General features: G+C 46.2%; 1 protein-coding gene across 1 annotated transcript in view; it reads left to right on the top strand.

Moving 5' to 3' along the window:
- The first annotated feature begins 520 nt into the window (after positions 1-520).
- The window catches only part of LOC145337545 (uncharacterized), a 93,656-nt gene continuing 72,656 nt past the window's right edge, over positions 521-21,520 (top strand). Inside the window, exons 1-6 of the mRNA XM_080182336.1 lie at positions 521-931; positions 1,024-1,119; positions 1,213-1,446; positions 6,007-6,029; positions 7,172-7,287; positions 10,628-10,839. Coding sequence (XP_080038462.1) covers positions 521-931; positions 1,024-1,119; positions 1,213-1,446; positions 6,007-6,029; positions 7,172-7,287; positions 10,628-10,839 — 1,092 coding nt within the window. The remainder of the gene's footprint in view (positions 932-1,023; positions 1,120-1,212; positions 1,447-6,006; positions 6,030-7,171; positions 7,288-10,627; positions 10,840-21,520) is intronic.

Genomic DNA, 21,520 nt, shown 5'->3' on the forward strand with positions numbered 1-21,520 from the left:
ACAGATCGAACCCTCTAAATATCTTCCCTGTAGCTTTTGTGTAAATTTCTCTTTGATATTTATAGTATTTGATGTTTTCATGTGAGCGGCTGCAGTCATGAACACAATTCAGTTTCTGAATCTGGATCTGACACCGAGTTTCACCAGAATGGTTTTAATCGGCAGCGAGTTCAGACTGAAGAGAAATGTAATGGAATCTCGATCCCGTTCATCTCTCCCTCCTTTCTCCCTCACGCTCTCCCTCTTTCCACTGTCAACATTTCCGGGAGCCCAACCCCCATCACCACCACCCCCCGACCCACCCCCCACCCCCGACAGGGCTCAATGATTCCCCACCGTTATCCTTTAGACCGCGCCGGTTTTTATCTCCAGTGTGAAAGTGGTGAGGACATGGCCCGCTCTGTAATAATAATTCCCTGAGTGCTGCAGTGAACTTCATCGGGAAATAGCTGAACTGAGGATGTGCAGCTGTAACACCGAAACTGAAAGCGGTTTGAATCAGGAAGTGCTGAGTATGGACATGGCTTCCAGACAACAGCTCCAGAGTTTGACTGAGGAGACAATTTGTCCCATTTGTCTCGATTTTTTCACAGACCCGGTAATACTGGATTGTGGACACAACTTCTGCCGCTCCTGTATCACCCAGAGTTGGGAAAAGAAGGAGATAAACTCCTGCCCGGAATGTCGAGAGGAGTTTCCAGAAAAAAGCCTCAGGGTAAATTGGGCCTTAGCGAATCTGGCCGGGAAAGCTCGAGAATTGAAGCTGAATCCGAAAGAGAAGGAAAGTAAACTTCACTGTGAGAAACATCAGGAAGAACTGAAGCTGTTTTGTGAAACTGACAAGAAATTGATCTGTTTGATTTGTAGAGATTCGCGGGAACACAAATCCCACAACTTCCTGCCCATTGATGAAGCTGTTGAAATCTGCAAGGTAAATGGAAAATATTTTATAAGACGATAATTTTATCACATTTTCAACATCCAGCACTTTCATTCTGTGATTTTGTTTTCTCCCAATCCCAGGATCAGCTGAAATCTTCCTTAGATTCTCTCACAGAGAAGAAATTGGCTGTTCTAGAAACAGAACAGAAACAGAAAGGGAAGATTTCTGAAGTTAGGGTAAGGTCTCCCTGTGCTGATTTTCTGGGATCTCGGTTAGTTTTGTTCCCTTTATCGCAGGACATTAATTATATTTCACATTTCATTGGGTAGGAACAGTCGAGCAGTCTGCAGACCCACATCACGTCCGAGTTCACTAAAATGCACCAGATTCTCACTGAGAAAGAGCAGCGATTACTCAGAGATCTCAGGGAAGAAGAGGAGAGGATTCTAGAACCGATGGAGAGAAACCTTCGAGAGATTCAGGAGAATTTAAATTCCATTGAGCAGAAACTCTCAAAGTTGCAGAAACAGATGGAGCAAAAAGACGAGCTGATATTTCTGAAGGTGAGGGAATATATTGTGGCTCAGTTCAGGGAAACTTCACACTAAACAACTGATGGAGGGACATGTGATGTGCTGTTTCTGTATGATGTGGGAGCTGGTGGACTCCAAGGTACTTCCCAGTGACCATGTCTGCAGTAAGTGCTGGTTGCTTGAAGAGTTGAGCTTCAGACACTGAGACTCATCGGGGAGGGGGAGTGTAACCTGGATAATGTGTTACAAGAGAAAGTCAAACCCCCTAAACTGACTAACTCTGAGGGTCAGGAATAGGAGGGGGTTGCTGAGGGGAGGAAGGGTGAGAGGAAGGAGGGGGGTGTGGGGAGGAAGGGGGGAGGTGTGGGGAGGAAGGGTGAGAGAAAGGAGGGGATGGGGGAAGGAAGGGTGAGAGGAAGGAGAGAGGTTGGGGGGAGGAAGGAGGGGGGACCCAAAAGCCTCAGCCTCTGAATCTGCACAACAGGTTTGAGATTCTTGCCCCCAGTGTGGACAAGAACGAGGGCTGCAAGGTGGATGAGCAAACTGCCCACGGTACAGTGGTGCAGACAGAGGTCAAAGCAGAAGAAGTAAAGAGGAATGTAGTAGTAATTGGGGATAGTGTGGTTAGGGGTATAGACACTGTCTTTTGTGACAAGGATAAAGAATACCGAAGGGTGTGTTGTCTGCTCGGGTCCAGGATGTCTCATCTGGGCTGCAGAGGAACCTGGAGTGGGAGGGTGAGAATCTGGTCATCATGGTTCATGTGGGTGCCAACGACATAGGCAAAATAGGAACTAAGGATCTGCAGAGGGAGTATGATATTCTGGGAACCAAATTAAAAAGCAGAACCGACAAGCTGGTTATCTCTGGATTACTACCTGAACCACGTGCAAATTGGTGCAGGGTAAATAGGATTAAGGAGATGAATGTGTGGCTCAGGGATTGGTGTGGGAGGAATGGGTTTGAATTTATGGGGCATTGGCACCAGTATTGGGGCAGATGGGTTCTGTTCAGATGGGATGGTCTTCGTCTGAATCATGCCGGGACCAGAGTCCTGTTGAATCGTATAACTAGGACTGTAGATAGGGCTTTAAACTAATTGCGGGGTGCAGGGGGGTGGAATTATAAAATCTAAAGTAAAGGAGAGGGTACGTGTGCAGGTAAATGTTGAGGATGTTCCACTAATAAAAGGAGTAGGGGGCATGAGAGAGGTTAGTAGCATTTCTACAAATAAGGTCCAAATAAAAGCTGGTATAAAGACACTTTACCTGAATGCACGAAGCATTCGGAACAAAGTGAATGAGCTGATGGCACAAATCAGCGCAAATGGATATGATCTAGTGGCCATTACAGAAATGTGGTTGCAGGGTGACCGGGACTGGGAGCTGAATGTCCAGGGGTATCAGGTGTTTAGGGAGGATAGACGGGAGGAAAAAGCGGGCGGGGTAGCTCTGTTAATTAAGGATAATATCAGGGCGGTAGTAAGAGAAGATATAGGCTCCAAAGAGCAAAACGTGGAATCGTTGTGGCTGGAGATAAGAAATAGTAAGGGGAGGAAGACGATGGCGGGTGTGGTCTATAGGCCCCCAAATAATAACTTTGAGGTGGGGCGGGCTATAAGCAAGCAAATAATTGATGCGTAGAGAAACGGAACAGTGATAATTATGGGGGATTTTAATCTGCATATTGATTGGATGACCCAAGTCGGACGTGATGAGCTTGAGGAAGAGTTCTTGGAATGCTGTCGGGATAGTTTCCTTGAACAGTATGTAACGGAACCTACGAGGGAGCGAGCTATCTTAGATCTGGTGCTGTGTAACGAGGCAGGTAGAATTAGGGATCTTCTTGTGAGGGATCCTCTTGGGATGAGTGATCATAGTGTGATTGAATTTCTGATGCAGATGGAGGATGAGAAAGTAGGGTCCCGAACCTGTGTCCTCTGTTTGAACAGAGGGGAGTATGATAGGATGACAGCGGAATTGGCAAATGTAGATTGGGGGCGCAGATTGGTTGGTAGGACGGTTGAGGAACAGTGGAGGATTTTTAAGGAGATCTTTTATGGTACTCAGCAGAAATATATTCCGATGGTAAAGAAGGACTGTAGGAGAAGGGTTAACCAGCCGTGGTTATCTAAGGAAATGAAGGAGAGTATTAAATTAAAAGCTGATGCGTTCAGAGCGGCTAAAAATAGTGGGTGATTAGAAGATTGGGAAAGATTTAAAAATCAACAAAGAATGACAAAGAAGGTGATAAAGAAAGGAAAGATAGAGTATGAAGCTAAACAAACTCTAAATATAAAAAATCACAGTAAAAGGTTTTACAAATATATAAAGAAGAAGGGACTGGCTGGATTGAATGTTTCACCCTTGGAGGATGAAAGGGGGAATTTAGCGGTGGGTGATGAGGAAATGGCTGAGGCTTTAAATAAGTTTTTTGCCTCGGTTTTCATGGAGGAGGACACGAATAGTTTGCCGGATATTAAAGATAGAAGGATGGTAGGAGATAAGGGCCTTAATGCGATTACTGTCACTAGAGAGGTAGTGCTTGATAGACTGACAGGACTGAAGGTAGACAAGTCCCCGGGACCGGATGGAATGCATCCCAGAGTTCTGAAAGAAATGGCAGAGGTGATAGCGGATGCCTTAGTAATTATTTATCAAAATTCGCTGGACTCCGGGGAAGTGCCGGAAGATTGAAAAACAGCTAATGTTATGCCGCTGTTTGAAAAAGGTAGCAGACATAAGGCAGGGAATTATAATCCGGTTAGTTTAACGTCTGTAGTTGGAAAAATGCTAGAATCTGTCATCAAAGAAGAAATAGCGAGGCACCTAGAAAAGAATGGTTTGATCGAGCAGACGCAACACGGATTCATTAAGGGGAAGTCGTGTTTAATGAATTTATTGGATTTCTATGAGGATGTGACTAGTGCGGTAGACAGAGGGGAACCGGTGGATGTGGTGTTTTTAGATTTTCAAAAAGCGTTTGATAAGGTGCCTCACAAAAGGTTGCGGCAGAAGGTTAGGGTGCACAGATTTGGGGGTAAGGTCTCAGCACGGATAGAGGATTGGCTGTCTAATGGGAAGCAGAGAGTTGGAATCAATGGGTGCTATTCTGGTTGGCGGTTGGTGACTAGTGGAGTGCCGCAGGGATCGGTGCTGGGGCCTCAACTGTTTACCATTTACATAGATGATCTGGAGGAGGGGGCTGAGTGTCGGGTGACAAAATTTGCTGATGACTCGAAGATGAGTGGAAAAGCAAATTGTGTGGAGGGTGTGGAAAGTCTGCAGAGGGATCTGGATAGGCTGAGTGAGTGGGCGAGGACCTGGCAGATGGCGTATAATGTTAGCAAGTGTGAGGTTATCCACTTTGGTAGAAACAATAGTAGGAGGGATTATTATTTAAAAGGTAAAAAGCTGCAGCATGCTACTGTGCAGAGGGACCTGGGGGTCCTTGTGCACAAATCACAAAAACCCAGTCTGCAGGTGCAGCAGGTGATCAAGAAGGCGAATGGATTGTTGGCCTTTATAGCGAGGGGGATAGAATATAAAAGCAGGGAGGTTTTGCTGCAACTGTACAGGGTACTGGTGAGGCCTCAGCTGGAGTACTGTATGCAGTTTTGGTCACCGTATTTGCGGTGCGGAGGGAGTGCAGAGAAGATTCACTATGCTGATACCGAAGATGAGGGGGTTAGCCTAAGAAGAGAGACTGAATAGACTGGGTCTGTACTCGTTGGAGTTTAGAAGGCTGAGGAGGGATTGCGCAGAGGTAGAGAGATTCTTCCCGCTTAGAAAGGATAGCAGGACTAAAGGGCACAGCCGCAAGATAAGGGGGGATGCAGTTTAGATCAGAGTTGAGGAGGAACTTCTTCACTCAAAGGGTGGTGAATCTCTGGAATTTTCTGCCTGTTGAAGAGGTGGAGGCTACCTCAGTGAATATATTTAAGTCACGGGTAGACAGGTTTCTGATAGACAGGGGAATTAAGGGTTCTGGGGAGAAAGAGGGAAAGTGGAACTGATCCACTTCAGATCAGCCATGATCTTATTGAATGGCGGGGCAGGCTCGAAGGGTTAGATGGCCTACCCCTGCTCCTATTTCTTATGTTCTTAACTGTGAAATTCATATAGAATTTACTGAAAAATACTAACCGAATTGAACAGAATTTGTGTCCCTTCCTGAATGGTTTTTCTGCTGTCTCTGAACTAATGGATCCCACACTATCTGCAGATTTCTGGGAATACCTGTAATTTCCTGAGAATGAGTTTTCTTCAGCTTCAAACTTGCTTTGTGATTATTTCTGTGTTTCCCGAGTTTAATTTTCTCCTGGAACTCCCATTGTAATCCAGTTCCAGTTGCATGTTGTGAGTGTGTGGGTGTGTCTGGTACGGTGTGTGAGAGTCACTGTGTCTGTGAGTGGGACTGATGTTCAATTCCAGTTTATTTGACGCTCCACAATCTTCCTTCCAAAATGCATCACTTTACATTTCCGTGTGAAATCTCGTCTGCTCTGAGTCTGCTCATTTCACCAGCCTGTCTAACTGCTCCTGAAATCTGTTACTGTCACCCTCACTGTTCCTGATTCATTTCTTTCAGGAGGAAGCTTGTCGGGAGAGAAGGTAGGACATGTTCTTTACTGAAATCCACTATTTGTTAAAATAAACTTAGTAAAGTATCATTTTTGTTTATTTATTCGTTGTTGTCACAACATTAAATGATCTGTCATTGGGCCATGGAAATTTGGTGTGTAGTTCATGGACCAGAGTTTAAAAATAACCACCTTTATTACAATGATTTTATATAACTGCTACAATATTGTAATAAACAAGCGGGAGGTATAATTGATACAATCCGGTTCACAGGCCGGAAGTGATCACTTGCCCGATGTTGGCTGTTAGTGTCTGTGACCTTCCCACTGACCCCGAGAGAGCCACACGGTCCATGTTCCCAAGCAGTGGGTCACCCATATCCCTGCATGGAGCCTGACCAACCCAAGAAAGTCTCACGTTAAAGAGGGGAAACAGATTCTAATTTTATACTCAATACAAGCTGGTTCTGTGTCCATAAACACAACAGTAATGACTTGTATTTATACAGTGCCTTTATCGTAAATTAGTACCTTAAGGAGTTTCCTAGGAGTGTTATAAAGTAAATTGACACAGAGCCAAATAAGGAAATATTAATCCGGATGACAAGAGGTGGATTTCAGAGAGTGTTTCGAAGGAAGAAAGAGAATTAGAAAGATAGAAAGGATCAGGGAGAGAATTCCAGAGCTCAGGACCTTGGCAACTGAAGGTCCAACTCCCAACAGGGAATGACTGAAATCAGAGATCTTCAAGGTGCTGTAAGTAGAAGAGAGCAGGATTCTGGGAGAGTTGTGACTCACCTGATGAAGGGGTAGCGCTACGAATGCTAGTGGCTTGTGCTACCAAAGAAACCTGTTGGACTTTAACCTGGTGTTGTGAGACTTCTTATAGAGTTGTGGGGTCCAGGGATTGCAGAATTGGATATTCAGCTTTGGAGTGTTTTCAGCCTTTGTCTTTGTTCTAAAACTTTATTTATAATACAGCAAGTGGACAGACTAAATGTTTATCAATTCCTGCAGTGTGTGATGGGCTGTTGTCAGATTTTGAACCTTTTTCAGGACATGACTGTTTCCATTCTCTGCTCTTGAATTTATAAGTTATCTTTTTCAATTAAAATAAACAAGATTACCATTTCACTTTGGATATTTTCTTGCATCTCTTTTTAACGTTTACAGGATTAGTGACGGTGAGCGCAGACTCTCAGTATTTGATGCCGCCCTGTCTATCGAGAAGTTCAAATACCTTTTTCAGTGCACAGCTTGGAGAGAAATGATGAAACCCAGTATTCCTGGTAAAACTCTTATATTCATTTTCCTGATTACCAATACAGTTGTGAAGAAACTAACGAGGCTTTAAGGTCCCAGATTAAATATTCACATTTCCACTCTATGAATTTGATTAGAGGCTCAATCCATTCTGAGGGCTGATCTTCAGAACAAAATCACTGTCCAGTTTCCCACTGCTTTGCACTGTGGGAAAATGTTCTGTGATTCCTGAAAAGGGGACAGGGGACAAGAAGCCCTCATGATAAACAATGTGGGTGAGAGAGAGAAAGGAACAGTGAGCAACAGTAAGAAAAATAACTCATCTCCTAGTCACAGAGAAATCATCAAAAGCTGTCTTCATTCTCGCAGGAGCAGTGCAATAATTTTGAGAAACAGTCAGTGTTTGAATGTAGAAAATGAGAAAACCAATTTCCAAACCACAAACTCACTGGAACAGCATTGTGATAATGATGTCGCTTGCCGTTTATAGAGCAGGAAACAGAGCATCATTTCCAAAGGGTTTTCCAGTGGTCCCTTTAAGACTTGTGATTAGTCCATTCTACAGATTGTTCCTCTCGGTGGGGCATCGCCATTCAATTGAAGATGAAGATTGTATAAGAACGTAAGAAATAGGAGCAGGAGTAGGCAATCTAGCCCCTCAAGCCTGCCCCGCCATTCAATAAGATCATGGCAGAACACAGAAATGGCTGAGATCCTAAGTCAATGTTTTGCCTCAGTTTTCACGACGGAGCACGCTACCATCCCAAAAGATACAGAAAATGCAGAGGTCATAGAAAGGGAGCAACTTGGAACGATCCTCATCATTAGAAAAAGGGACATAGGAACATGGGAATATGAGTAGGCCATTCATCCCTTCAAACTCACTCCACCATTCAATAAGATCATGGCTGATCTGTGGCCTACCTTCATATACCTGTACTAGGCCTGTGTACCTTGATACCCCTGCTGAATAAAAGTATCTCAGACTTAAAGTATGGTGGCACGGTAGCACAGTAGTTAGCATCGCTGCTTCACAGCGGAAGGGACCCAGGTCCAATTCTGGCCACAGGTCACTATCTGTGTGGAATTTGCACATTCTGCCTGTGTCTGTGTGGATTTCCTCTGGGAGCTGTGGCTTCCCCCCACACTCCAAAGATGTGCAGGTCAGGTGAATTGGCCATGTTAAGTTGCCCCTTAGTATCATGGAGATTAACAGGCGAAATAAGTAGGGTTACAGGGATAGTTGTTGATGCAGACTTAATGGGCCAAATGGCCTCCTTCTGCACTGTAGGGATTAAAATTAATAATTGATCCAGCATCCACCACTATTTGAGGGAAAGGGTTCCAAACATCCACCTCTCTCTACATGTAGAATTGATTTCTAACATCTCTCCTGAACAACTTGGTTCTAATTTTTAGATTATGGCCCCTGGTTCTAGGCCTTCAACTAATGGAATTAGTTTATCCTTATCCACCCTGACCATCCCTGTGAATATTTTGTAGACTTCTATTAAATCACCCCTCAACCTCCTGAATTCGAGAGAATAAAGGTCAAATTTTTCGAAACTATCCTTGTAACTAAACCCTTGAAGCCTAGGTTCCATTCTTGTAAACCTGCTTGGAACTTCCTCCATGGTCAAATCATCCTTCTTAAGATATGATGTCCATACTCCCAGTGAGGTCTAACTAAGGTTTTAGACAACAGAAGGGCAAATCTTTGACAAATTTGCTTGAGTTCTTCAAAAATGTAACAAGCAAAGTGGATAATGATGATCCTGTAGATGTAGTATAACTGGAGTTCCAGAAAGTATTTGATAAGGTGCCACACAAAAGGTTCATTCATCATGGGATGAGGGATAATTTATTATTTTTGACAGAACATTGGCAAACAAGCAGATAGCAGGAAGTCAGGATAAATGAGTGTTTTTTGAGTTGGCTTGATGTAACTTTTGGGGTGCCAAAGGGTTCAGCCCTCGGACCCCAACTCTTTATAATCTATATTAATCACCCGCATTCAGGGAATAGTGGATACCATAGCCAAATTTTCAGATGACACTAAAATAGATGGGAAAGTAAGTTGTGATAACAAAAGAAGAAATTTATAAATGGGTATGGAGAGTTTAAGTGAATAGGACAAAATTTGGCAGATGAGATTCAAGTGAATAAGTGTGAGGTTATCCATTTTGATAGGAAAAATACAAAGGCAAATGATTAGCGACCTGGGTGTCCTCATGCACGAATGGCAAAAAAACTAGGATGAAAGTATAGCAGGTAATAAGGAAAGCAAATGGAATCTTCATATTTATTGTTAAAGGTATAGGACATAACATTAATGAAGTGTTATTGCTATTGTGTAAAGCATTTGTGAGACTGCACTTGTGTACAGTTTTTGTGCCCTTTCTTGAGGAAGGATGGAATTGCATTGGAGATGATTCAGAGAAGGTTCACCAGCTTGATTCTGGAGATGAAGGGTTTGTCTTATGAAGAGTGGTTCGCCAGTTTAGGCCGATTGTCTCTGGAGCTGAGAAAAATGTGAGGAGATATAATTGAGGTATACAAGTTGCTAAGGGACATTGACAAAGCAGATTCAGAGCAGATGTTTCCTCTTGTGGGGCGATTTAAACCAAAAGCTGACAGTTTTAAGATATGGGGTGGCAGATTTAAAACACAGGTGAGGAGAAATTACGGGGGCAATTCTCCCTTTGCAATGCGCTCGTTTTTTGGCGGGTCGGGTTGGGAGATGATTGTGTCAAACTTTTCGCAGGTTCCCCAGAGTGTTTACGACCCGCGCACATCCCCTAACCGGGAAAAAATGGGCTGCCGGGACCGCATTGAAAACTGTCCAACCACTGATTTCCATCACTTCCCATACTTTGGAATGCCATTATCGGGATCGACATGACAATCTCCACCCAGGTTAGCGTCTCCCACCTCTTTGGTGTGATGTCACTTTGACACAAATCAGAGTAGATATATAAAAGACTCAACCTGGTGTGGCAGCCTTGAACTGGCGTCAGGAGGTAAGCGCAGCTTGCAGAGTGTGAGGGACGTTGTAGGAAGGCCCTGGAGATGCTGTGAAGTGCAAATAAAAGTTTATTGTGCTCTTAACGTTTGTGATCAATTAACCCTGACTACGGATAACCTTCACCCATGTTCTGTTAGTGAACTAGAACTTTCTAACTTTCTGTGGTCTACTGCTGCTTCTATGTGCGACCCCAGGATGCACACCAGAGGTGGAGGTGTCCAGCAATGATGCACACCCCGTTGCCTGTGATGCCCTTGGCGGGTGTCCTCTGGGTGGCCGGGACCTGGAGAGCCCCAGCTGACAAGCGCTGGCACTATTTTGGTGCCACCCTGTTCTTCTAGCTGGCCCTGAGATGCCCCGGTGTGCGGAAGGGGGGGAAATCAGAAGGACTCGGGATGTCTGGGATCACTTGGGCGGAAGGCCCCGGCATGGGCCCCAGCCCTCCCTCCTCACTTGTGGGACCCAGAGGCCCCAGGGACACTCCATGGGACGCCTGGGTAGCTGGACTGAGCTCCAGGAACTCCGCTATCACCTGGCCGTGCCAGTCCTGGAGGCTCAGATGCGTCTCCCCATGATCTGTGATCTCTCAGTTCCGGCCCTCTGAGACTGGGCCAAGCTCTGGAGCCCCTCCACTGCAGCATTCTGTGAGCAAGCCAGGCTCTGGAGCCACTCAGCAGTAGCCCTCTGACGCTGGGCTAAGTTATCGAGGCTCACAGGCACGGCCAACTGTGTCTCCAGAATGCCAGTGAAAGTCCCAGCCATGGCCAACAGTTTTCCAACACCCATGGCTAAGAAAGGCTGTGCCTCCTGGATGGCGTCAACACCCTCGCTCGTGGTCTGCTGTGTCTCCAGGATGTCCTGGACCCTGTCACCCATGAGGACAGACCCCTGGGTCAGACTTTCCACTGTGGTCGTAACCCTTGCAATGTTGGCCTGGTTCACACACTGTGTCAGCACCACCTCCTGCAGCAGCACTCTGTTGGACTCCCCTAAACAGCCTTGCAGTCGCAGTGTGGTTGCTGACAGCCCTTCCACAACCCTTCGTGTTTCCTGATGCATCACCACCAGCCTTGGCCCCGAGGCTCGGCATCTGGCTTGAGGACAGCTGAATCCTCACCTCTGGCTGACCTCTATGTGCCCGAGCCCTAGGATGTGCATCAGTGTCTGTGATGTGCTCACCGGATAGTGACCCAGAAGCCTCAACACTAAAGCTACCCACTGTGGTGATAGTCTCTGTATTCGTGGGTTGTGTGGTAGATGCCGGTGCCGTTTCAGTGGTGCTGTCCTCAGAAGATTCTTCAAAGTCTCTCTCCAAGGTATTCTCCAGGGGGATCGTGGGCAGTTTGCTCCAGAACAGCGGAAGCGGGGGTGGTGGTGGGATCACCAATACCCAAAGGGCCAGGTTCCCCTGGGTCCAAAACTGCAAAAAAAAACACACATTAGGGGAAGGGAGGTCAAACATTCTAAACAGCATCACACTTATTTCAAAGAGGAGTTACGTTGAGGGCTATGCTTATGCTCACTTGCAAACTGGATGCCGACCTGGCTGTCCGTCAGCATTCTGGATAAACTATCTCCCCCTGCCAACTCCGCGGTCCGCTCTTCAACGCTGGTCAGCTGCTGCAGGTCAGGCACACCATCACCACTCTGTGCCCTCACGTAGCGGTTATGCTTTTCTGCTGTAGGAGCTTAAGGTGTCTCGCAAGCATTAATATATTCAAATGTGTGGTGTGTAATGTGTGCCTGTGTCTCGGGAGTTTTGCGATGGCAGTTGAGGGGAAAAGGGTCACCACTGAAGGGTGCTCGTTGAGGGGTGAGGGGAAGTGGTTAGATTCTGTTCCTGGGGGAAGGGGGCCTTGTTGAATGCTCGCACAGGGTTTGAGATCTGTGCCAAGAAAGTGCGGAGTTCCAAGTGGGATGCTCACTCACCCTTGCTGCTCAAAGAAGGTTGTACAGTTTTGTCTACCCCTGCCGGCCAGAGCACAGTGTCAGGCTCCAGGCATTCACCACTTCTGCCAACTCCTCCCACAATGCCAATGGTGACTGCACCCCTTGGACGAGGCGCCTGGCTGGGGAAGAGCGACTGAATTCTCTCCTCCATGGCATCAAGCAGGCGCTCTTGGTCGGCCTCAGTGAATCTTGGGGCTGATTTCTTCAAGTATATCTTTGTGGTGTGATTAGTTGTGTGTCCATTCCTGCAGTTTATATACAGCTCTTGGGGGGTGGCGGTTGCAGGGACTTTGGCCAGTCAAGGGACAGTTGGTAACAAATCCTTGTGAGAAATTTTGAAGGCTGCTTTCAATTGAATGTTATGCGTCCCTCGGGGTGCTGATTGGCTGCCACTCAATAAGCCGCTGTGTCCTGGTGGAGGTGCAATACTCAGAGCTCCGAATTAATAAGCTGCTGTGTTCAGGGCAGGTGCAATACTGAGGACTCCCATTCAATAGAGGGAATGCTCGCAAGCTGGGGTTGTGTATGGTAGCACAACGCAAGTTCTCTGCAGGGCAGCAGTGAAGTCAGCATGTTCAAGGAGTGGGGTATCCACATTATCCAGATCCGTGGGGCATGGGGTGAGTAGGTAGCAATGTCAATGCGAGGGGAGGGGTGGGGGGGCAGGGTGTGCAGTGATGTCTGTACAGCGGGGGTGGGGGGGGTATCGATGTCTGTAAGGAAGGGGCAGCAATGTCTGTGTGGTGGGGGAGGAATGTCTCTCTGGGGGTGGGGGAGGTGATGCAGCAAAGTCAGTACTGGGTGGGGTTGCCAATGATAAGGCCGGTGATGTCTGTATGGAGATTGTCTCTGCGGGGGAACTGGTTTGGGGGCCACCAATGAGGCCAGCAATATCTGTGGGGGTGGGAGGGTGTTGTGGGGAGCAGCAGTGTTTGTAGGTGGGCTGTGGGGGCAAGCAATGTCTGAGGGGGTTGGAGGGCGGTGCTGGGAGATCTTTTCAGTGATCTCCCAGAGATGTGCACATGCACAGATTCCTGCTCATCCTACAGATTTCAGGCTGTTTGGTGTGAGTATGCTGTGCCCCACAGCATTTAATGATATTCATGATTGTGATCCCTGCAATGCACTGAGTGTGGGAGATTCGGGTCTGAAGTTGCACTGAACAGACAGTTGTGGTTTAAACCAGTTTTCTCACCAATTCCCTCACAGACATCACAGGCCTCATTGCTGACCCCTGAAACCATCCCACAGACATGATCGGGACAGATTTTTAATTAGTTTGGCATTGAAGGGGCAGGAAAGTGGAGTTGAGGCTGAGACAAGGTTAACCAGGATTGTATTAAATGGCGGAGCAGGTTCGAGAGGCTAAATTGCCTACTCCTGCTCCTAATTCTTATGATTTATACTCTTAGTAAATAACAGGGATTTCAATTTAGATCCAAGAACTAAAACATGATTGTTCCTATTCTGGACACTATCAAATATTAAGGTTTCATCCAAGATCGTAACAAATTTAGGGTTTGGTCTGGTCTGGTATTGTACCAAGAGAAAATGCAGAACTCTAGGGTACAGAGGGAGCTGGATGTCCTGGTGCATAAATCATAAAAAGTTAGTCTGCAGGTCCAGCAAGTAATTAGGAATATAGATAGGAGGTTAGTGTCTCTTGCAAAGATACCCAGGTATAAAAATATGCAATTGTTCCTGCAGGGGCACAGGACCTTAGTGAGACCATATCTGGAGTAATGAGTACTATTTCTATCCCCTTCTAAGATCATGAGACCATAAGATATGGGAACAGATGGAGGCCATTTGGCCTATCAAGTCTGCTCTGCCATTTAATGTTACCATAACTGATCAAACAGAGGCGTTTTCTCCTCACTTATGTCTTAAATGGGTGACCCCTTACTCTGAGATTATGCCCTCTTATCCTAGACTCTGCCACAAAGGGAAACAATGCCTTAGTGTCTGTCCTGTCAAGCCTGCAGAGAATTATATAGGTCTGAATAAAGTCCCCTCTCAATCTTCTAAACTCCAATGAGTACAGTTCCAACTCACTTACCCTCTCCTCATGAGAAAATGTCTCCATACTGGAATCAATCTAGTGAACCTTCTCTGGACTGCCTCCAATGCCAGTATATCTTTCCTTGGATAAGTAGACCAGAATTGCTGTTGTCTAACTAGTGCCTTGTATAGATCGCCCGATTTTTATACTCCATTCCCTTTTAAGTTAAGATGAACATTCCACTTGTCTTTCCTAATACCTGCTGAACTTGCATGCTACCTTTTTGTAATCAATGCATGAGGACCCAGAAATCCCTCTGAGCTGCAGCTTTCTGCAGTCCTTCTCCATTTAAATAATATTCATCTTCTTTATTCTTCCTATCAATGTGCATAACTTCACATTTTCTTACATGATATTTCATCTGCCAAATGTTTGTCACACAGCAAACCTGTCTGTTTGTAGACTCTTTGGGGATGACATTACCATTGTGCCCCACCAGCTGATGGGCGGAGTGAGCTGGTAAGATTGCCAGAGAGCTGAGAAGTCAGGTTCACACCCGGTTTCTCACCTCACGCGATCTTACCGGCACCGGGCATCAGGCTCGATAAATCTTGCACCTGGAACAGATGCAAGGTTGAATGTATTATTTAAATTTATTGTAATACTAATTTAAACAGAATAAGCAAGCCTGGGATAGAATTATCTGGGATCACTTGCCTGTGTGGCCACACTCCAGTGAGGATCATGTATTGTCCCCCATCAATCTCTCCTTCTTACCTCAGTATTTTCCACTATCTCTCTCGCTACGTCACACAATCAATCTCTCTGCCAAGCACTTACCTTTCCCTCCCACTCTCTATCCCCATTCTCCATCCACTCTCCCAGTTGGCCCCTTCCCATGCTCTTATTCATTTTCACATACATTCTCCTCCTGCCCCTCCTCCTCAAAGAACAGTAAGACCAATAGGTTACATTGGGAGAGCCATTTGAAGAGCAGGTGGGTGGGGAGGGAGTTTTCAGGAAGAGGAGAGACAGATGGAGAGGTTAAAAGAACTCTGCTCGCCCCCAGCCCAGCAACACCTACTACCCCGATTCCCCACCACAGCTCCCCAGGAACTCACACTCCCCCTTACACGGTCCAAGAACAACGCACACTCCCCATACCCCCACACTACCCACATTCCATCACAGAACTCACCATCACACACTTCCCACATTCCCCAACCCACAGACCCACAGCAACACACACTCCTTATACCTCCCCAGTACCCCTGCAATGCACACTCACCACATTATCCCCCACAGCTCCCCAGCAAAACATACTCCCCACATCGCACCACCACCCCCCCCCCCCCCCCCCGTCACAAGACAACCAGCAACACAGCTGTCCTCATTTCCCCTCCACTCACAAACACAAACCTTGAATCCATGCAGTCCAGGCCTGAAACAGCACTTCTTAACAAATTCTGAGGCTACAGCCCTGCCATTTCAGGGCGTTTCCAGCCCATTCCCCGCCAGCAACAGCCCTTGCTGCTGCCAGCACTAGGACCCAGATTCAGCAATAAGACCCAAGATCAGCGCTCAGACTTGGGTCAGCGTTGAGAATCCAAAGTCGAACCCCGTGAACAGCATCAGCCTCTCACCGCACTCCAAAATGCAACCTGTACAACATGAAACAACCTCCCCCCCACCCACACAGAGCCATTTGAAACCTGAGACTTACCTCCTCACTCACCCTCTCTGCTATCTGAATGCAACTGGTGTTTTCCTCACTGATTCCAACTGCAGCAAATAAGCTGGGATGATTCAGAGTGAATTTTGTTAACTACATTGTATGAATACAAATGATGCAAATTGATGCTTCACCCATTTTGTGCAGGCTCCCGATTGTGCCAATTTTTTTGGTGGTAAAATGGGAATGGGTGCAAAAATGGGCTCCATTCCAGCTAGTCATATCATGCCAGATTTTATGACATTTTTCCAGCACAAAACAGCCACAATGAGGTCGTTAAATTCTGCCCATACACTCCACATCTTCATATTGTTCTCTTACAGCCTGCCACAATATCTGCCACCCAGTTGCTGTCTATACACTGTATCTAAAACCTTCAGGCTCTGACTTGCCCTCTTCCTCATGTTGCTCTCATTCTCGCTCTTCATCCTCCTGCTCCCTCTGTTTGCTGCTCTGTTTTCCCTCTGCCCACTTCAGTGCTCCATCTCCTTCTCTTCCTCCTCCCTTCCTCCTCACATCTCCTTTCTGCTCTCTTCCCACTCCTCTCCCCTCCCTCTGTTCCATGCACCGGGGAAGTGCCGGAAGATTGGAAAATGGCGAATGTTATGCCGTTGTTTAAGAAGGGTGCCAGGCAAAAGGCGGGGAATTATAGACCTGTTAGTTTAACGTCTGTTGTAGGTAAAATGTTAGAATCCGTCATCAAGGAGGAAATAGCGAGGCATCTTGAGGGGAACTGCTTGATAGAGCAGACGCAGCACGGTTTCGTTAAAGGGAAGTCGTGTCTGACAAATTTACTGGAGTTCTACGAGGATGTGTCTCGGGCGGTGGATAGAGGAGAGCCGGTGGATGTGGTCTTTCTGGATTTTCAGAAGACGTTTGACAAGGTACCTCACAAGAGGTTATTGCAGAAGGTCAGGGGGCATGGAGTTGGGGGTAGGGTGTTAGCGTGGATAGAGGACTGGTTGTCAAATAGGAGGCAGAGAGTGGGGGTCAATGGGTGCTATTCGGATTGGCAGATGGTGACTAGTGGAGTGCCCCAGGGGTCGGTGCTGGGGCCTCAGATATTTACCATTTATATAGATGATCTGGAGGAGGGAACCGAGTGTAGGGTGTCGAAATTTGCTGATGACACCAAAATTGGTGGAAAGGCAAATTCTGCGGAGGGTGGGGAGAGTCTACAGAAGGATCTAGATAGGCTGGGCGAATGGGCCAGGAAATGGCAAATGGAATTTAATGTTGGCAAGTGCGAGGTGGTCCACTTTGGTAGGAATAATGGTAGGAAGGATTATTACTTACGTGGAGAAAAACTGCAGCAGGCGACAGTGCAGAGGGACCTCGGGGTCCTTGTGCATGAGTCGCAAAAACCCAGCTTGCAGGTGCAGCAGGTGGTCAGGAAGGCGAATGGGATGCTGGCCTTCATCGCGAGGGGGATTGAATATAAAAGTAGGGAGGTCTTGCTGCGGCTGTATAGGGCATTGGTGAGGACGCAGCTGGAGTACTGTGTGCAGTTTTGGGCGCCGTACTTACGCAAGGATATTTTGGCCTTGGAGGGAGTGCAGAGGAGGTTTACTAGGCTGATGCCAGAGTTGAGGGGGTTGAGCTATGAGGAGAGGCTGAATAAACTAGGCTTGTACTCGTTAGAGTTTAGAAGAATGAGGGGAGATCTCATTGAGACGTATAAGATGATGAATGGGATGGATAGGATAGAGGTGGAGAGACTCTTCCCGCTCAGAAAGGATAGTAGGACTAGGGGGCACAGCCTCAAGATAAAGGGGGGGCGGTTTAGAACAGAGTTGAGGAGGAACTTCTTCACTCCTATTTCTTATGTTCTTATATTCCTGCTGTTTCTCCCCTCCCCCTCACAAACCTCTCTCCTCTCTTCCTCACTCCTCACACTGTCTCGCCTCCCCACCCCCTCTCTCTAAATCACTGACTGTGTTATTTTAACTTTCCCCCAGTTCCAGCCTCTCTGACTCTGGATCCGAACACAGCGAATCCCCGGCTCATCCTGTCTGAGGACCGGACCAGTGTGAGATTCGGAGACAAACGGCAGCCGCTCCCTGACACCCCGGAGAGGTTTGATTCCTGGCCCTTTGTCCTGGGATCAGAGGGATTCACATCAGGGAGACATTACTGGGAGGTGGAGGTGGGGGAGAAGACAGAGTGGATTCTGGGAGTGGCCCGAGAGTCTTTGAACAGGAAAGGGAAAATCTCCCTGAGACCTGAGTCTGGATTGTGGATTGTGTGGCTGAGACCCGGAATTCGTTATTTTGCCCTCACCTCCCCCTCACCGGCCCGCCTCACCCCGAGTGTGAATCCCCGGAAGATCGGGGTTTCCCTGGACTATGAGGGTGGACAGGTGTCATTTTACAATGCGGACAACATGTCCCATCTCCACACTTTCACCCACACTTTCACTGAGAGAATCTTTCCCATCTTCAATCCGGGATGGAATAACAACGGGGAAAACTCGGCGCCGCTGACAATCTGCGGGATTAAAGGTCTCTAACAGATCCATCCCATAATTCAGTTTGTCTGTGCTTTATATGCTCTGTCTGAGGCCAGAACTCTCCATTCACCTGACGAAGGGGCTAACCCGAAAGCTTGCGAGTATATTATCAAATAAATAGGTTGGACTAAAACCTGGTGTTGTCAGACTTTTTACTGACTTCTCCAGGATCCAAGGATTTTTGGTAAATTACAACCAATATAGTTACTTCATTTAGCATTCTAGGAGGCAAGCCATCAGGGCGAGGGTACCGATCTTCCTCCAGCTTCATTAGTTTATCAAATACTACTTCTCTAGTGATGGTACTCAATTCCTCCCCCGTGTTCTTTCGTATTAATGGGATGTTTCCAGTATCTTCCTCTGTAAAAACTAACACAAATTATCTGTTTTGCTCCTCTGCATTTACTTGTTCCTCATAACTGTCATCCAGATTCATTTTCAAATGGGCCTGTGTTCATGTTGATCCCTCTCTCTCTTTTCATATGTCTAAAGAAGCTCTCATTGTCAGTTTTTACATACCTAAGCCTTCCTTACATCGAGCCTGCACCGACAACAATCCCACCCAGACCTGATCCAGTAACCCCATGTATTTACCCTCCTAATCCCCCCTGACTCTAAGTGGCAATTTAGTACAGCCAATCAACTTAATCTGCAGACCCTGAGTGTGGGAGGAAACCGGAACACATGGAGAATATCCACGCAGGCATGGGAGAACGTACAAACTCCACACAGACATTCACCCAACTCTGGAATTGAACCTGGGTTCCTGGCACTGTGCGATAGCATTACTAACCACTGTCCTGCACGTAGGAATTCCATTTCCTTATCCCTTTAACTGACTCCTCTGTCCAATTAATATCAGGGTAGTGAAATCCCTCACCCACTTCTCCAACAATTATAATTCTGTTCTTTATTCAGTTTCTGTATATGTCCTTGTATTTCTTTCTCCACCTTCCTCCCATTGCAGTATGATGGATCCTGAGAATGCTCAGGGAACTGCCTTGGCATATGTTATCAAAGGCGCGACATAAATGCAGGCTGTAGTCAATTTCTGTAGTCATGTTGGGAGAAGGTTACAGTTCCCAATGTGTATGGAAATCTGCTGTCCTTAGTCTAGTCAATAGCATGTGGCTGGGAGTTCTGGGGTCAGAGTTGGGTTGGTGAATAGTGCAGTAGCAAAGGGCTGTGTTGATCCAGTGTCTTTACTGTAGAAAACCTTATTGATGTGTGAAGACAAATAGAGGAGCAGCTCTACTTTCCTAGAAATTGAGCGAAAGCAATTCCAGTATCAATTTTTCTAAAGCATTTAAAATGTGCAGTAACTGTTCAGGAAATGAATTACCAATTAGTGAAAATCATTCAAAACTTAGGACAGTCAGCAGTGGGAAAATGCCAGAATCTAATGTTAATGCTGTGGAAATGCTGATAAATAAATGAAATTGAGACGCACTTATGAGGTAATGATGTTTGAGAAGGATTATTTTGAGAACATGTCTAGTCAGATGGATTAGTGGGTGAGGGAGATGCGGGGCAATCGTGTGTAGAGCAGTTGGAGTTTCAAAAAGCATTTGATATGGTGCCACACAGACGATTGTCCAAAATGATTAGTCCTGTGATTGGGGGGTGATATATGAACATCAATAGAAGATTGGTTAACAATTGGAATAACCAGTAATTTTCCATTTGGAAGGTGATAGTTAGAGAGACACTGCAGGGATCAGTGGGTTATTTACAGTCTGTATCATTGACATCAATGAGACATCGCAGTTTGCTGCTTGTATGAAGTTCAGTGTGACAGTTTGTGTGGAGAACAGAAAAGGGCTTCAAAGAGATATGAAGAGGTTGTGAGCGGACAAGAACATGGTGGATGGAATACAGTATGGAGCAGGGTGACATTTTTCATTTTGTTAACAAAAGTACAAAAAGTGCTGAATATTTTTTGGGATGGAGAGAGACTGGAAAGTGTTTGCTTTGAGGGATCTGGGTGTCTCTGTACAGTTAATGTGCAGAGATAGAAAACAATTAGGAAGATAAATGGTATCTTCATTAGTACAAAGCAATTGGAGCAGTAAAGAGATCTGAGTGTAGTTGATTGGTGCCTTGGTGAGCATTGTGTCGAGTTTTGGTCACCTTGCCTAAGGAATGATATAGCAAGGAGTGTCATAGAGGGAGGCCTGTGAAGCTTTGTTAGACTGATGTCTGGGTTGAAGGAGGGAGGTGGATGGCTCCAAAGAGCACAGCTGGTGGTTAGTAGGCAACTCGTGACAAAATGTCCGTTCTCCTAGGTGAACGATCATTCTTGACAAGGGCTCATGTGTTGAGTCTGTCTATAACGCAAAGACAATGGCCTATCTGTAAAGTCTAAGGGGCAGTGGAGTCAAAGAGGATGATGTTGGAGGAAGGCTACTCGCACAAGGCTCTCATCACCCTGGTCAAAGAGCAAGGTTTCTATGTGCATTCATGTATTAACAGGAGCAACATTCTTCTCCACTTCTCCAGGATGTTATTTGCCTAGAAGGATTGAAGTGGGGATGTCATGTCTGGACAGGACCCAGATTGAGAGCATCACATTGGCCTGCAGGTTTTGAATTGGAGGGAAATGTGTAAAGTGAGTGCTCACTAAATTTATTATTTCAATGCATTCATAGATGTGCTGAGATATTGTTGATGAAAGCTGCAGGCAACCCTGCCTTTGTACTGACTCTCATCCAGATGAAGAGAAGGAGGGTCTGTCACAGATTGACACAGGGTCAGGAGCGGAATGATGTGGCAGACAGGTCCATGTCAATCTGATAGCTACCAGATTCCAGGCAGTTTAAACTGGTACATTTATTGAATTTCTTTCAATCCTTCACTGGCTGGACAGCCTCAGGATTTTTTTTACTTATTTACTGACATTATTTTCCCCTCATGTACCTTGACTTATGAGAGCAGAATTAAACTTCACGAGTTAACATGTTCCTTGCTGTGGGTTTGATCATTTCCGTGCACTAGACTGTTTCAAATAGAGATGATGCTAAGTGCACACATGAGGACCTGCA

Source organism: Carcharhinus amblyrhynchos, unplaced genomic scaffold (assembly GCF_965287045.1).
Source record: "Carcharhinus amblyrhynchos unplaced genomic scaffold, sCarAmb.v2.hapA scaffold_52, whole genome shotgun sequence".
NCBI lineage: Eukaryota > Metazoa > Chordata > Chondrichthyes > Carcharhiniformes > Carcharhinidae > Carcharhinus > Carcharhinus amblyrhynchos.